The 17287-nt window shown below is 35.9% G+C and overlaps 1 protein-coding gene across 1 annotated transcript in view; it reads right to left on the bottom strand.

Moving 5' to 3' along the window:
• The window catches only part of ATP8A2 (ATPase phospholipid transporting 8A2), a 727903-nt gene that overhangs the window by 184261 nt on the left and 526355 nt on the right, over positions 1-17287 (bottom strand). The window contains exons 31-33 of the mRNA XM_044668968.1: positions 16970-17044; positions 11168-11290; positions 7032-7110 (exon numbers count right to left, since the gene is read on the bottom strand). Coding sequence (XP_044524903.1) covers positions 7032-7110; positions 11168-11290; positions 16970-17044 — 277 coding nt within the window. The remainder of the gene's footprint in view (positions 1-7031; positions 7111-11167; positions 11291-16969; positions 17045-17287) is intronic.

The following is a 17287-nucleotide window of genomic DNA, read 5'->3' as shown; positions in this document are numbered from 1 at the left end:
TGAAGAAAAAAGAATGGAAAATTTTAAATATGAAATAAATTTACTAAGAAATTCTCCTAAATCACTTCAAATCTGGCCTCACACAATCTTTCTACATATATCTATTTTTGGATTTTTCTAGAACAAAATCATATTGGTCAAAAAAATCAGATGCTTCTTTGCTAACAATTCTTCAGCTAGAGAAGTGCTTGAATGCCTGTCCTTCTACTCTTTTCCTTTACTTAAGCCAGTTTTCTATTCTTAACAAAACACTTCCACCAGTAGAATAGAAAGCTTTCTTTTTTAATTTAGAAAAATCCTTAGGTGTGAAATTTGAAGAAAACTTTTCATTAGTCAAAATAAATTATGACCACTGGGTCTCTTTTGACTACATGTTATTTACTTGTATCAAGAAAATATAACAAATTATTGTGGCACCAGTCAATTAGATTCTGGCAGACAGTTATGAGAGTGCCCTTTTCTGTCCAGATTCAGCTTAACATAAAATAATGGAGGCCTTTGGGATTCGGAGGTAGAACACCTCATCAATTTCACTTTGACAATAAACGAGGGCTCAAGTAACACCATAGATGGTGGCCCAGTGGTCCCTGAGCAGCGCAAAGAAGTCCATATTCTATGATACATGTACACATGGAGCAATACTTCAGAATTTTTAACAAACTCATGGATTGGTCAGATAGTAGCATATTTCCCGTTAAGTAACCAAAGGGTGACTCGATAGAACTCAAGAACGCCATCTTCTATAATACACTCTTCAACAGGATTATTTCAGAGAGTATTATTTATGATATCTTTTCTCTACTACAAAAATGGGTCTCTAAGAATAGATGAAAATATTTAAAGTTAAAACAATTTCTTCTTTTTTCTCTTTAGTTATCTGAATTGTAAAAATTCATTCTAAAACATTCACTTCTTTTATTAAATTTGCCTAAGGAGGGCTGTTGAAGGCAAAGTCTGTTGATAAAACTAGGTTGAAAGAGAGGTAACATCCAGTGTTTAAAGTTTAAAACCAAATTTATCTTCCCTCTCAAAGGATGGGCACTGATGCCAAATTATGGAATTTTAAAGGTAGAAATCTGTATCATGGAAAGAGCACTGGATATATAGTAAGGAGACCAGAATTCAAACTGAGGTTTTAAACTTGTAATCAAATTGTGACTTTGGGGTTAGGTACTTAAAATTTTTTATGTACTTCACCTTTAAAAAGATAATAAATACTCATAATTCCTGTCCTACCTACCTCATGGAATTGTTGAAAGATAAGTAAAAAATATATGTAAAGGGCTTTGTAACTGATAATTTCAGCATTATTATAATTATTGTTATTATGCCATTATCATTTGGTTCAATGGAAATAAGATAGAAATGATCCTGTGACAAACTGTTATCTTGTAGTCTTTTATATTTAATATTTTGTACTCCTACAAAATGGTTTGTTTTTGTAATAATAAATAATAAAAGTAACAGGACCTAAGCTCATCGTTGGAGAGTAACGAAAGCATTTTCAGGAGCTGATTCTTTTCCAACATGGTTTTAATTTCTTCTGCCAGGTCTCTATATTCTGGAAGTGGATTATCAAATCAGAAATAGGTATTAAGCATCTTCTATGTTAGGTACTATGCTAGATGATGGGAATATAAATACTTACATCTGGTATGATAGTTAAAGAATTGTTCTTAAATTTTTATGGGTAAAGGTCATTTCTGGTCTGTTATAATGGTCTAATACACTTTATTTGTAGAATTCTCAAGACGACGGAGTACCTGTATTTCTAGTATGGGGATCTGTCATCTGTTTATGAAGGAGAGTGAGCTTCTGCTATATAATTCTGGCCATCTGATTCAATCTTTCTATGAACTAAGTAGGCCTCAATTTTTTTGGGAAGCATATTTTCTATTATCTCCTTGCGCAATCACTATTGTATTGATTATTAAATCAGATCTCCTTAAATTAGCCTTTCTGTAATTTCTGGTGCTGATGAGGGGGTTTCTGGATTACCACCTAGGAAAGCTGGGTGGTGCCACAGTGCTCTGAGCACTGGGGGCCTGGAGTCAAGAAGCCCCGAGTTCAAATCTAGCCTCGGATACTTACTTGTTGTGTAACTAGGGGCAAGTCTGCCTTAGTTTCTTCATCTGTAAGATGGGGATAATGATAGCACCTACCTAGCTGGATTGATGTGAGAATGGAATGAGTTAAGAATTGTAAAGCACTTAACACAGTAATCGGCATGTACTTAAGTGCTATATAAATGTTATTGTTTTATTATTATTATTCTAATTCCTTCAGCTTCCATAAATAAAATTTGCATTTGCACTTGTTTGAATCTTCTTTGTTGACCTGCCGTTGGTGGAGTTCATGAGGGTTTCATTCATGGAGGGTCTTTTGATTTCTGTCTTTGGGCCCTTGCAGGGGCCATCCTTTCCCCACTCCTCTCATTTCTGTCTAATACAATTCCTTTCTTCCTTCCAGACATGCCTCAAAGATCACCTTCTATGTGAAGCTTTCCTTATTGCCCTTAATTGTTAGCATCCTCCTTATAAAATTATCTTTTATTTAACTTCTTTGTATTTATTTATATTTACTCTGCATATACTTGCATACGTAATTATCTTGCCTGTTGGAATATTTGCAAGGAGGTATTACATTATTCATTGCATTTATATCCTTAAAATCTGGCATTGGCTCATAGTAGCCATTAAACATATACCTGTTGATGGATTTTTGTTAGGTTACTTTTCAAATTTGTTGTGGTCTATTTTATAGTTCAGAGGGTTTATAGCCATGGCTCTTATACAGGGTTCGATTGGCTTAATTGTATTTTTCTTATTAAGCTTGACTTTTAGAATTCCACACATTGGTTTTTTTTTGTTCATTTGCTCTGAATTCCCCATACTGAATTCACAGTCAGGCATAATATTCTCCTCAATGATAATAACTAATTGAGGCGAACATTTATAGAAAGCTTATGATGAGCCCAGCTCCCGAGTGCTTTACAATTATTATTTCATTTGATCCTCACAACCTCGTGCCCCTGAACAAGTCATTTAATCTCTTAGTTTTCTTATTTGCAAAATGGGAATAATAATAGCACTGACATCTCAGGGGAATGGTAAAGTTTAACACAGCATAGCATTAGGTAAAACTTAGCACAGTTCCTGGCTACTATAGCAAGCACTAGATAAAGATTAATTATTATGGTTGTTGTTATCCCCACTTTACTGATGAGGAAACTGAAGCAAAGGATGAGTGAATTGTTCACAGTCTCACAGCTAGTAAGTGTCTGTATCTGAATTTGAACTCAGGTCTTCTTGAATTCAGGCCTGGTTTTCTACTCAGCTGCCACAAGGAGCTGCCCTCTGGAGAGCTTTATATGTGAAGTCTTGCCTTATGCAGACCAAGGCATTTTTAAGTACCAGCATTCTCTGTTGGTTCAGTTTCACCTCAAAACTCAAGCTTAAAGCCTTCAATTTCTGTCTTTCCAAGACATCCATTAAAACCTGTAATCTCAGGTTCAAATGACATTTTAATAAAATTAGAGAAAGATTCTATGGGGTGGAAGGGCTATTTAATGGGGATGTATGAGTGTAGTCATATGGCTTGATGCACAAAGATAAAGTGTTTAAAAAAGATACTCAGGTCTGATTCTATCTCCCTCTACTTTGGAAGCCATACTTAATTTCTATTTGGTACAGACAATAACTGATTTAGGACTGGGCAGGACCATAACAGGCTTTAAGTGTTTCCTTAAAAATACTATATTTTACAAAATTTTTTGACATATTTGTGTTAGTTGTGTGCTTTAAGTGGAGAAGTTTCCCATGTGGTTATCAAATACTCTAAATCTTATTTTCTATAGATCAATTTTTATATATTTGTAGCACATGACCAAGACACAAGTACAGAACAGAGTCAAGGCTTTTGTCATCATCAGTAAAAGTACTTAAGTTATTTCATAAATGTTATGTCACTTGGAGCATTTGTTAAGTAATTATTGAAATGAGAAGATGTCTTTTGTTATATCTGAGGGTTTTTTTGGTGAATAAAATTTTCTTTAGTAGTATTAAGTTTTATAAAGTACATGAATCTATAATTGGCTCATATTTGTTGGGGTCACTGGCATTAATTATCTTTTGGTAGTATATGTGTGTTGCCTTCTGCTGTGACCCCATGTGGGATTTTCTTGCAAAGATACTGCAGTGGTTTGCCATTTTCTTTTCCAGCTCATTTTACAGATGAGGAAACTGAGGCAAACAGGACTAAGTGACTTGCCCAGGTCACACAGCTAGTAAGTATCCAAGACCAGATTTGAACTTGGAAAGACGAGTCTTCTTTACAGCACTCCTAGTACTCTATCCACTGTACCACTTAGCTGCCCAATGTAACTGTTTGTATACGCATTCTTCATTTTGCAAACTATCTGTTTCTAATTTGCATCAGTTTGTGTTTTTATTGGGATCATAGAGATGACCAAAATCAGTAATGATAAGGATGATAATGATGAAGACTATTGTGGTATGTTTGAAGTAGAGAACAATTTTCCATGTGGATATTAAATACCTAATCAATAATATTATTGCTGAAAGAGAATTGAGCTTAGAATAAAATTTTGGCTGAAAATGCAGCAGTTCTTGTTCTTAAGGAAGTTAAATTGTGTGGGAGGGAATACAACATCTATTAAAAAAATGAAAACATGCAAAATACTTTCAAGAGGAAGAGTTGGGGTGGGGTGAGGGAGAGGATGGAGAAGGTAAATATAGGAGGAGACTCCACAGTTGTGCTTTGAAGAAAGTTAAGGGTTCTAAGAGGCAGAAGCTAGAAGAAAGTACATTCTAGACCAATCAGACAAAGGCAAAGAAATGGGTATTGAAATTTAATGCAAGGAGGATAGTTAGTAGGCCAATTTGACTGGAATAGTGAGTGTGTGAAAGCAAGGGCGTGCTTTATTTTCTTCAAGGCCTAGGACAAAGCCTTGAAGGATAACTGTGCTTAGTGGGTGGGAGAAGGTTGATGAGGCAGCAAGGCCACCCAGTGAAGAGAAGGTTGGACAAAGGCTCAAGCAGAGAGGAGTCTGGGTCCAACTCAGATGCTTCCTAAGTGGGCAAGTCACTGAAATTCTCTCAGCTGCAGTTTCGACATTTGTGTCATTGCTTAGTCCTCACAGTATTCTAAAAAGGAAAACTGCTACTCTCTTCTCCATTTGGCAAGCATACTCTGATCTATCAATAAATATAGTTAGAGGAGGAGGAAGATGACAAAATTTTGGAAAATCATTGTAATGGCTAGTTGCCACTTTTAGGTCACTGGGGATAGAGAAAGATAGAGATGGTGGTCTGGCTAAGTTCCAGTTCTAGTATGTTTCTTTTCATGGCAGTAGCATATTAAGTTTTAAATGGAAATACGCAGATGGGCTCCATCTTTAGGCAGAATGTCATAGCTGCCAGCATTATGCTGGTCTCTGTAAATTTTCAGCCTAGATGACTCACATAGAGAGCTGAAAACATGAAGTTAAGTGATTTTCCAAAAAAATCATCTAATCTATTATGACTAAAGGGATAGAGTTCGAGTGTCCAAACTCTAAGAGAGGGTCAGATCAGCCCCTCCAAGAAAGCCCAGCCAACTGACCTTTTTGTTGGCCGAGGTGGAGTTTCCATGGGACAGGCCTTTGAAGGGGGTAGGAACATACCAACCACATAATGTCACTAAAGGGGTCCTGGAGCTGGAGGTCAGCATACAATCACTACAGCTCTCCTATTTGTCTATAAAAATCTTGGTCTGGGTCCAGGACAATGAGGCAAGTTTAACACATTTCTAGGTTGCATTCATCACTATTTTTTGTGATGGATTCTCCTGTCACTACCAATGTCTGTTCTTTTGAAATGAAAATTACACACAGGTCCTCAAACACCAAAAATAATTTTTAGCTTGATTTAAGAATCTAATCTATTAGTCGACTTTAAGTTTTTGACCTTTATGGAAAAGGGTTCCTATAACTCCATATTGCTTCATGGCTTAAGGATATTTAGATCCATTGTTATGTTACTTAAGGATCTGAAGGGGAAAGTGAGCTTGAAGTTACACACAGGGACAGTAAACTGGTGCAGTGAATTAGCAAGGCATGCACATTCAACATCCTTAAGCATTTAATGGGTTAAAGAATATCTCAGGGAGAATTAATCATTTCTGTTTGAAGCTGAAAAAGCTTTTACACAGAAACACAATGAAGGATGGAAACTTTATATTCTTTGGTTCCTTGGACAATAAAAGGCCTTGTCTAGTCAAGACTTGGAATAATTTTTCCCAGGGGGATTATTACTATTTGAGGGGGATGAACAGTATACTCTAGTATACTCTTTCATCTGTTGAGACTAAAGACCTCTGTCTTTTTAAGAGAGCATTATTTTGGACTGTATTTTGGGACAGGTCAAGAAGTTCAAAAAACATACAAATAATACACTTCCTCAACTCCCACCTTCTAGCTCCAGTGAGATCAGACTAAAGCCAACTTGGTGATTTGGTCTTCATCCAGAATTCAATTTGAAATGCAATGTGCCAGGGGGGAAAATGCTCGGCCAGATGTGTCAGCAAGAAACCTAAATTTTTACCAGGGCTTGAGAGCTACTATGTGAATCAGAGCACAGGCCTTAGGAATTGAAAAACAAGAACCAGAAAGGAACAAATCTTTAAAACTCAATTGACAAGAGGACTCTGAATTTCATAACAGAATCATGCCTTCCATCAAACTTTGTGACTCAAACATTTATTAAAGATTAGGTGTGAAAGACCTTGTACTCCAAATCTACATGTCAGATACAAAGAGACCTGCTTCTGAAGGTCAGAGTTGATAAATGTCTGAGCCTGAAAGCTATAAGCCAGGGGACTGCCTATCATCATTAAATTTAAAGGAGGTATTTTTCCCCCTAGAATCTGTTGTGACTTCCATTTCTGTAGAAGAAAAAAAAAGATTGCAAACATATTGGCACCAGTAAGACTGAAATGCTACTTGCTGACATTTGAAATAATGAAGCCGTTACCATGCTCCAGTACTTTCATTGGACCCCAGAAGAGAATGATGGAGTGGATCAAGGCGTTGATGCAGTGACCCCAGAAAACCTAAGGGAAAACAAACCAAGGGAGTCAGGAGGCTGCCCCAAACTCTTGACCTCTGTCTAATTCTCAACAAATGCCTCATTGTGAAGTTTACTGGCAACATGTCACAATTCTCCAAAGCCAGAATATTATTCTTCAAAGTTTTCTAAAATGCATTTCCTCATTCACCTTTAAAAATCAAATAACTGTACTATTTCAGGATAACACTATTTCACTTTAAAAATATACACAGAAGCCTGAGGCGTTAATAGCCAGTCCCAATCTAAACAGCCAGTTGTTTCTTTCTTTTCAATTCTTTCAATTACTCAAAAAGGAGAAAAAAAGTTTTTAAAATTTCCTTTTTAAAAAAAAAACACCTTCCGAGTAAGATTTTGTGAAAAAATGCACACAAAGTTGTGTGCATTTTTTCACAAAATCTTACTTTGTAAGGCATATCCTTCAGTTTTGTTCCTTAAAATTTGAGACTCTCATAGCTAAAAAAAATCCAGAACTTTTCTTACTTTCAACATTAAATGCATACATTTTAAAAAATGAATTTCAATATTTTATTATTTTAGAGGTTAGTCAAACAATGGAACTGGAAAGTTAGATTATTTTCCAAACCATGAAAAGAAAACACATTATAACTTCATTAGTGTATCTTGATCATCTTTTCTAACCACAGAGATGACAGAAAAACTAAAACCGTATTAGTTTTATTTTAAAAATCCACCACAGAGACACGCTTAAAATAGGCCAGTTTAAATGATATAGTCTGACTGTACTGAGAGAATTGCGTTTTACAGATAAATATCTTAAAGTTTCTCTTCTCAACTTTGTTTTTTTAATGGCTAGTATTTGGAAACTAAGAATCTTTAACTTCTATACTTTCCAGTATATTTGTGAGAGGAAAAACCAAAAGCAACACGACCAGAATTTGGTCATGTATGGGTTCCTGGAGGAGGGGCAGAGAAATTACTTTTTCTTACCATAAGATTGTAACAATCGGTTGGGGGTGGGGGGGATACCCAAAGGACTCGGGAGAAACAGCATGGTATAGTGGATAGATGGTTGGCCTTGGATCTAGGAGGATCTGGCCATATATATGCTGTCTCCCATATTAGAAGGTAAGGTCCTTGAAGGCCAGGATGGTCTTTGATTTTTCTTTGTATGCCCAGAACTTGGCACAATGCCTGGCACAGAGTAAGTGCATAATAGATGTTTTGTTGATTGGTAAGTTGAGACCCTATTTCTGCTGCATAAAACTGTGAGACCACAGACAAATCAATTAATCTCTCTGTGCTCTGGACAACTATTGAGGTTATGGGTAAGTTGAGGCTCTGCACTGGAGGGAGTTATTATACTAGGAGTTCATTACACAAATGAAGTCACAGATGATGGCTATTCCTTCCTTTCTGTAATAAAACAAGGCTCAAGCTTCTAATAAGCATTATGGAGGGGAAACCTCTCTTCCCCAAAACAATCTACACACAGTGAAACCAACAAATTAATGCATTTAAGTAATTACAAATCAAGGTCTAAATATTTACTTATATTATTTCCCACATGTAAAATTTTCCTCCACTTTCATATCATCATAGGACTTCCCTTAATGAAATTTTGTATATGCCAAATTCTAACCGATTTTGAAGAGAAAATCATGTGTGTAATTACTATTGACACCTAAGAATAAATATCAATATTTGAGAGCTAAAATTTTATTTAAAAAGTGAATCATACATAATCTCATCTATGAGATCAATACATGTTTGGATTGTGACTTGGGACTGGTTGTTCCTTCACCAGTGTCTCCATTCACTGAGGTACATCACGAATGGTGGGAATAGCAGCTTCTCCATAAGGAAACATTGTTAATCAGATAAATGGTCCAGTTATTCAATATATGATTTCAATCTTAGGCTAATGGAGTTTTTTAGACTTTGGGATATCTGAATAGTCTGAAAAAGAAACACTAATTATATGAATTCTGGATTACACCTTAACCGTATTTAAGACAGAAGCATTAGCACCCATTATAACTCTTTGTTCTTTGATATCAGAAGTCACAAATACAAGGTCTTTTCTATCTTCCTGAGGTTTTCCCTGAAATGTGCTGGTTATATATTCCAGAATTTAGAACTGTCATGCCATGTGAGTGATAAGACACAACATGCTCAGTTTTTTCCCAACAGAAATCTTGTAGGTGTGTGTGTGTGTGTGTGTGTGTGTGTGTGTGTGTGTGTGTGTGTGTGTGTGTGTGTGTGTTTGTGTGTGTTTTGGGGGGGAGCTGGGGAGAAAAGCCAAAGTTGAAAGGAGCACCAAAAGTTCTTTTGGTGATTGATGCAAAGATTGTTGGTGACTGAAGAGAATAGTCCCAATATAGAATTTTTGCTCTGCCAGAAGAAAGTGGCATTTTTTCTCATTTAAAAGGGCCTTCTTCCTAAATTTTTTACCTTGGTGTGCAGAAATAAGTCCCAGGCTAGTTGTTTTCACTGTTACATGACCTTTGAAATGTACCACAGCACATTTTTGCTACTTATTTTTCATTCCCTTTAAATGTTCAGATTTGGGGCTCAGCATCACTAAGGATCAACCATTTGAAATAATGTGGGAATGATGAGGGAGGAAAAGAGCACAGAACAGAAAGAAAAAGAAATCACTTAAATATTTGAATATAAAACTAGTTAATATAGAAGCTTGGATGACCAAAGGCCAATGCCATGTAAAGAAAAAAAAACAACAAAGAAAGGAAATATGAAAATAAATGATTTTGGTTTATTATCCAGGGTTTGAGACTTTGGAATTAATTAATTCCTTCATTCTTGTTTAAAAGCAGCATTACAGAAATAGGACCAAAATTCATTCTAGTAATAGTATTAAGTGAGTAATAGTACTAAATGAGTGCTTTACTGCTCATGGAAATCATTACAAATTAGGGCAGCTACAATTAGGAACTGAAGATCTATTCTGTACTAGACACAATGTAACCAAAGTAGCAATTTTCATTGTTTTCAATCCCCAAAATGCTAGAATTTGTACCATTCTTGTTATGAGATCTTGGATAAAGGAGGTAAACAAAGGCATTAGAAGGAATGGGGACTTGCCAACAGAATTTTATAAGAGCAGAGAATCTCTCATAATATAATAACTGGCCTAAATAGTTGAATAACTGATTGAGACCTTGGGTTGCACTCTTATAATGTGTAAACAAGAACAGATTCCATGAATCCAAAAAATCAAGCATCATTTTAAACATATGAGTCAGTCAGCTGAATTTATGTACACTTTTCTAATCCCCTCTTTTAGGCAAGTTTCTACACAAAAATGCAGTTTACATCTTTGTCTCTTTTGATTGGCAGTCCCCATTAATCTTGATACTTACAGGAACGGATAAGAAACACTATAAATTCTCTGTTTAGTAGTCCAGCAACACAATCCTTATATGTGTCCTAGAGAATCCCTATTTTCTCTTTGGATGTCTCCAACACATTGGATATTCCAGTTTGGGAAGACACCTGAGACTGATTCTATATCTGCACTCATTCTTTCCCAGCTGCTATGGGGTCTCTGAACTATACCAAAAAACAAGAGATCATGCTGAGTAGGTAGGAAGGATTTTGATTTTGCCACTATCCAGACCCCCAGATAAAGGGATTTTGTGGCCCAAGGATCGTGGAGTCTTACTCTGTGCTAACTTTAAAGGTTTCAACTTTCTACCCTACTTTGGGTGAAGGAAACGGTGAAGAGAGCTTAATAGCTGAATGGATACAATGCTCCTCCCATTAGTTCTTTTTTCCTCTGGTTTCCTATTTTTATGTAATAACTGCACTTTCTATACTCCCTTTTACCTCTCAACCCCAGCCCTCTCTGACATTTCATTTGTTTCACGCTGTGGGAAGGAAGCAAGCCCAGAGCTCTCATCTAGTGTGGTTCAGTGGTTCCATTTCTGATGATCAAGGTTAGGTACACTCAAAGTTGGGTGGCCAGCGCTAGACTCCAGAGCACTAGAAATGGGGGAAGAGAAGGTGGGATAGCTATGACATTTTAGAACGCCATCCTTTCAGGAATGCTTTTTGCTTACCTTTGTGTTAAAGCCTTCAGCATTCTGGGTAATTCTGTAGAGCTGTGGAAACCTGAGCATGCTCTCCTGAGTACAAGCCCGCTCAAAGATTCCCAGAGTGAAGGGTGGTAATGCAGTGAAAATCTATACAGAGAGAAAACAATGATCCATTAAAATGACCTGTTTGTTTTGCACACTTTCAAAGTGTTTCAGGTTTACAGAACGATGACTTAATTTTCCTGTCAAGCCCAAACTTGAGAATCCCTATGATTCATAACTCTCTAAGCACCTTCAGCACAAAGGAAGAGAATCAAAGGATAATTTCTTAATCTTATTGTTCCTTCACTGGCCTAAAAACGAATAAATTGAGCCTCTTATAATTACAGGATACATAATAATGATTAGCTAACAAGTCCAGATAGATTAACATCTATTTCCCTCTTCAGTTCTGGCTGATGACTGTGCAACACACCCCAGTCAATATCAAGGAACTGCATTCAGTTCTGAAGGAGCTCTGACTATGAATGTGTTTTCTCAAAGCTCACGAATGTAAAATTTACAACTCTAACCATAAATTCTAATCTAGGAAAATCTGAACCTCCAATGTCTGGAAAACAAATTGGGTTCCTTCAGAATAAGCAAAAACCTAAACAAGTTATTTGGAAATTATTAGGTTGTAAACATTTACATTTTAGCCACCATTGTCTTGTCTTGATGTTATCTAGTATACTTCAAGCCACCAGAACCTATGTCAGATTCTGGTGCATTTGGTCTTGGTATTCAGTCAAGATAGACGCTTCCTTCCTCCATTCCTACAGCAACAGAGAAGTTCTGACCCTAGATTTATGTACTTGGTGAGGATGTCAGTCAGAGACAGGCAAATGATTCTAAGGAAGTTGTGAGCCCACACAAGTTAGATGGAGATTGAGAATCTGTGCCAGGGAAGGAAAACTTTTTTTGTAAAAATCCCAACAGTTTAAAGTAAATAGAGATGAGGTGACTGAGATTAATAAAAATCTCAGCCTCATCATACTTAAGTCCTGGGTCCTATCCAGGGAACAGGGCCCGATGATATTTCCCTAGTCTATTTTTCAGGTACCCTAGGGCTATTTGGTTAGGAGCTCCCCATAGTTTCAGCATAATGAGCTCCATAGAACTCCTGGATACTTTCCCCATTTCTAGTAAGAGTTGAAAGATCTAGGCAGGAAGCAAGAAACTGTCAAGCCCAACAGAGAGGACCCCTAAGAAGTCATATCCTTAATAGTAAGCATTACCCAAAGGAGAAATGATTTATATCGTCTGCCTAGAAAGGAACACCTTAGTCTTTATAGCTGTGTCCAAAACACAAGAAAGCTATTGAATGAGGGGCAGCATGATAGAGTGGATAGAGTGCTAGCATAGGAGGCAGAAAGACCTAGATATAAAGACTATCTCTAACATTTATTAGTTTGTGACCACAGGTAAGTCATTTAATCTCTGAGCCTGAATAGGCTCCTGTCTAAAATGTAGATCATAGAATCATCTGGGCCAAATGACTTGAAATCTTCAAAGGCAGCTTAATAATAATAAATGATGACTTTAGTACCTCCATTTTAGTGTTAGGAAGATTTAAAGTTGTGTAATGCACAATATAAACCTTTAAAGTGCTATATTAAATGCCAACTGTTATTTTTAAAATTTGTATTCAGTAATATTTATTCTTAGCTTCCATCTTAGAATAATAAAGACTTTATTGGTTCTAAGGCAGAAGGGCCGTAAGGGATAGGCAATGGGTATTAAGCAACTTGCCCAGGGTCACATAGCTAGGAGGTGTCGGAGGTCACATTTGAACCCAGGACCTCCTATCTCTGGACCTAGTTCTCTATCCACTGAACAACATAGGTACTTCCTTGCCATCATATTTTAATAAGTATAAAATGAGGATCTGATGTGAATTCTACAATTACCATTTTGGGCATCATTTATTTGTCATATGCAGAAACACAGCCAAAGAGAGTTAGGACATTTGGATTCAAACCTTAATTTGTATATCAGATTAATAACTATGTGACCTTAAGCAAAGCAGTTCATGTCTCTGAAACTGATTTACTTGTTTGGGAAGGATAAATTGGAGAGATAGAACTAGATGATCTCCTAGGTTCTTACCAGAGCTAAATAGTCCCATGATTCTTCTATCAAAGATGCTAAGCTTGGATACAGAGGGCAAGGCAAAGACAAAAGGCTAACACCAGCAGTCTTCAAATTCTGAGATGCTGTGGAATCTCTGAGTGGATCAAAAAAAGGCTGTGGGCCAACTTATTACATTTCTTATCTTTGTATACATTAAAAAGGTCATCTTAGTAGAGTGGTAATCAGAATGATACTATTTTTAATGACAAATCAGGAAGGGATAATATAGAAAAACAACTTATTCACTATAGGATGTCAATGGAGGAAAATGTCATAGTATAGTTATAACATTAGGACAATACCCTGTAAGTGATTTATTTGGCTATCGTGGAAAAACCATTGGCTTTTGGGAGCTAATTTGATTTGTAGTTATTATTATATTTATTCTTAAAGTGTTTACCTCTATTCTAGGCAACATTTGAAAATCCACTGAAGACTATCCCTAAAGACCTATAATTTATTTCCCAGTATCCTAAGAAGATGAAGGAAGGATAGTGTGAGGACACCATGTTCTTTGTCTCATTTGTAAGTGCTGCACATTGCCATAAAAATGTTTTAAAAATGCCAGTAAAGTGGGGCTTGTTATGTTTGAAAACATACAGCCACATGAATTACTTTTGTAGAAAAAAGAAGAAATTAGCAGAATAATTCTGCATTAAAGTATGAATAGTTAAAGCTGTAAGAGTGTTAGGAATGAATACATATTGATATTAATACTGCAAAAATTGTAAAGAGCTGGGGAGCAGACATACCAGCTCAGTTCTAGTTCTCTTTTCTGTTAAGTGATGGAGCCAGAACCAACATCAGGACTATCATCTTCTCAGAAATGATGGCAATAGCTAGGTATAATCCTACTAAGCTGCTGTCAACTAGACTTGAGAGGTACTTGGAAATGTTAAAATGTATATAGATCATTAAGATCTAATGCTGGGTATAAAGAGCCAGAACGGAATAAGAAATTGCAAAATTAAACTACAAAACCAAGCCAAAAAATTCAGAGACACAGCCAAAGTATGGTAGGAAGGCACTGAACTGGAAGTCAGTGGATCTGAATTGCATTCCCATCTTTGCTATTAGCTTTGTGAACATAGATAAGTAATTTCAGATATATGGATATATACTTTAGTTTCTTTATCTGCAGAATGGAGAATTTGATTAGATTAATTTTTCAGTTGTACCCTACTTTGAACTGTAAGGTGCTATGATTTGAAGAAGAAGGAAAAAAACTGCATTGACTAATTTGAACCATTCAAGCAAAATTCTTAACTCACTCAACAACCACTACCATTTTGCATAAATGTAATTTGAATGAATGAGTACTTCCTTAGACTCTATTTATGTCTTCTGAAATTTTCAGCTGTGAATTCCTTTTCCAAATGCAAAAAAAATCACAGAATTTCAGTGTTGGAAAGAGACCTCAGAGGTCACATATTTCAATCTGTTCTTTTTAAAAAATCTCCATGAAGAGGGACTCATGAGGCAAGTAATTTCGCTTCTCAACACCTCCAATTGTTAATAGGTTTTTCGTTGTTGTTGTTCAGTTGTGTCCAACTCTTCAAGACCCCATGGACTGATAGTAGCCTAATATTGAGAGGTTTGCCATTTCTTTCTCCAATGGATTAAGGCAAACACAAGTTAAATGACTCACTTAGCTACTAAGCATCTAAGTCCAAATCTCAACTTAGGTCTTCCTGATTCCAGGTTCAGCCCTTTATCTATTGAGTCACCTAGCTCCTTACACTATCCTAAATCTCCTTTGCTACACCTCTCTTCTTTTTTTTTCACTAGTTCTTCCCTGAGAGATCAATAAAAGCAAGTTTAATTACTCTTCTAAGTGATAAGTCTTTTCGATATTGTACTAGTATCATCTTTTTCCTCCCCTTTCCCTCCTTTCTCTTTACTAGTCCTTTCTTTTCCAGGTGAAATATTCCTGGTTTCCTCAGCTGATCCTCAGATGACATGATCTCATGTCATTTGTCCTTTGGAAGCCTTCTTCCTTGTCAATGTCCTTTCTATAATTTAATATGCAGAAGTGAAAAGTAGCACAGAGTTTCTATTGAACTAAACCCATTCTCTTTTCCAAATTCAGTTCACTTCCACCGACTAGTTTCATGACTTTAAAACTACAGTTTGGATGGATTCAATGTTTTGCTGTAAATGATTCAGTCCCAAGTTTTTGATATCTTTAGTTTCATTTTTTAAATGTCCTTATGTTATATTTGATTAACTATAACTACATATAAAATTGAGTTTTTAAAAAAATGGAATGGACCTGGATTTTTAAAATGTAATGTTATTCATTATATAAAGAGTAAAGATAGGTGCTACATTTTGCATATGTTGTGTTCTCTAATATAAACTTTTTGAGAAATGGGACTATTTAATTTCTTTCTTAGTATTTTGAGCCCTTAACACAGTGTCTGACATATAGTAGACACTTACTAATATGCTTAGTAATTGAGGACCAAACAGTAGTGTAAGGACCAAACAGCAGTTCTAAATAACTTGTGCCAGATCACAGATAGCTAAAAGATGCCCAAATTAGGCCCAGAACCCTCATCCTCAGTTTGTGGTTATCTCTACTATACTATATTACCTCTGGAAATAGTATGAAAATTAAGTAAAAATTAAATCAAGGAAGGATTAGCAGAGAATTATTAAACTGAAACATTTTCCTAAGCTGTTACCTTATTTTAAGCTAATCATAGCAACTTCATTCAATGCTTATGTAAATAGTCTCATGCTGTCCTCAGTAAAGGAAGATATTATTGACCCACTAGCAAAAATGAATAGATTCCAAACTCTTTTCTGGCAGAGACCAAATTTATACTGATTCAGTCCACTTTCCTTCTAAATCTTATTTGCTTCTAGTTGCTGAAATCTGTAAATCCAGTTGGTTAGTGGTATAATTGATAAGCATTCATGGAACACACTACAGCTAACTGGTTGACAGAGTTTGAACCTGTGATGTGAACTGAACCTCAATGGCATAGTTCTCTAACTATAAATTCATATACATTACATAAATATTTATAGCACTATAGTGATATTTCTGCATGCCCAAAGACTTCTAAGGCTGACTACATAGATAAATTCAGAACCAGTCCAATAATCAAATAACTTTAAAATAATTTTAAGTAGAAAATTTTAGACTGCCAATTTGCTCTTGATGGGATCCAGAACTATGAATTCATATGTTAATTTTACTTAATTAGGAAAACAGTCTTTTGCAAGTTAATGTAAGTCAAAAAGAAAGACAATAATCATATTTTATGTGTATCTCTAGGTTTGTGAATTTAGAAAAAATTTTTTGAAATGGAATATGTTTAGGTAAATTTCAGAAATTTTCATTTGGCCTAAGGAAATATTAAAATGTCACACAGCCAATTGCTAAAAAGGTTGCAATAGTATGTTATCAAGATATATGGAGTAATAATTTCATGGGGTGATTCCAGAATGATCTGCCATGATTGAAAACACATGTGGAGGGTTAGTGCTTCTGCAGGATGTGTTGCGGCCACAAAGGCCCTAAAGATGTATTTGTAGCATGATATGTATACAGATGATTGACTTAGATACACTTCCCAGACATAAACAACAATGGAATGTCACTGATGTTCTGCAGGCTATCAAATGGAGATGGAGAATGCTTACCACATTGTACAAGCCAATGCACCAGCGCTCAAATAAAATCTGCCCAGAAAATCCATTAACGAAGGCAAACCAAAGCTGAAAGAGAAGAAAGTTGTATGAAGCTTTATATCAATATTGACCTAAATGTTTCCATACACTGAAGAGAAGTGGTATGGAATGTGGACCACCAGCTGGACACAGCTGTTAAGGAATAATTAGCCATAGGGCTATAGCAGTTGTTCTTTCATAAAATATATATTTTGAATAGATCATACTATCAGTATTTTAAAGAAAACATCTGAGGTACTCTAATATTTCATTGTATGTTATGCTGAAAAA

This window comes from Gracilinanus agilis, chromosome 3, assembly GCF_016433145.1.
Source record: "Gracilinanus agilis isolate LMUSP501 chromosome 3, AgileGrace, whole genome shotgun sequence".
NCBI classification, from domain to species: Eukaryota; Metazoa; Chordata; class Mammalia; order Didelphimorphia; family Didelphidae; genus Gracilinanus; species Gracilinanus agilis.
The sequence above is the reverse complement of the archived record's forward strand: the minus strand, read 5'-3'. Positions and strand labels throughout refer to the sequence as shown.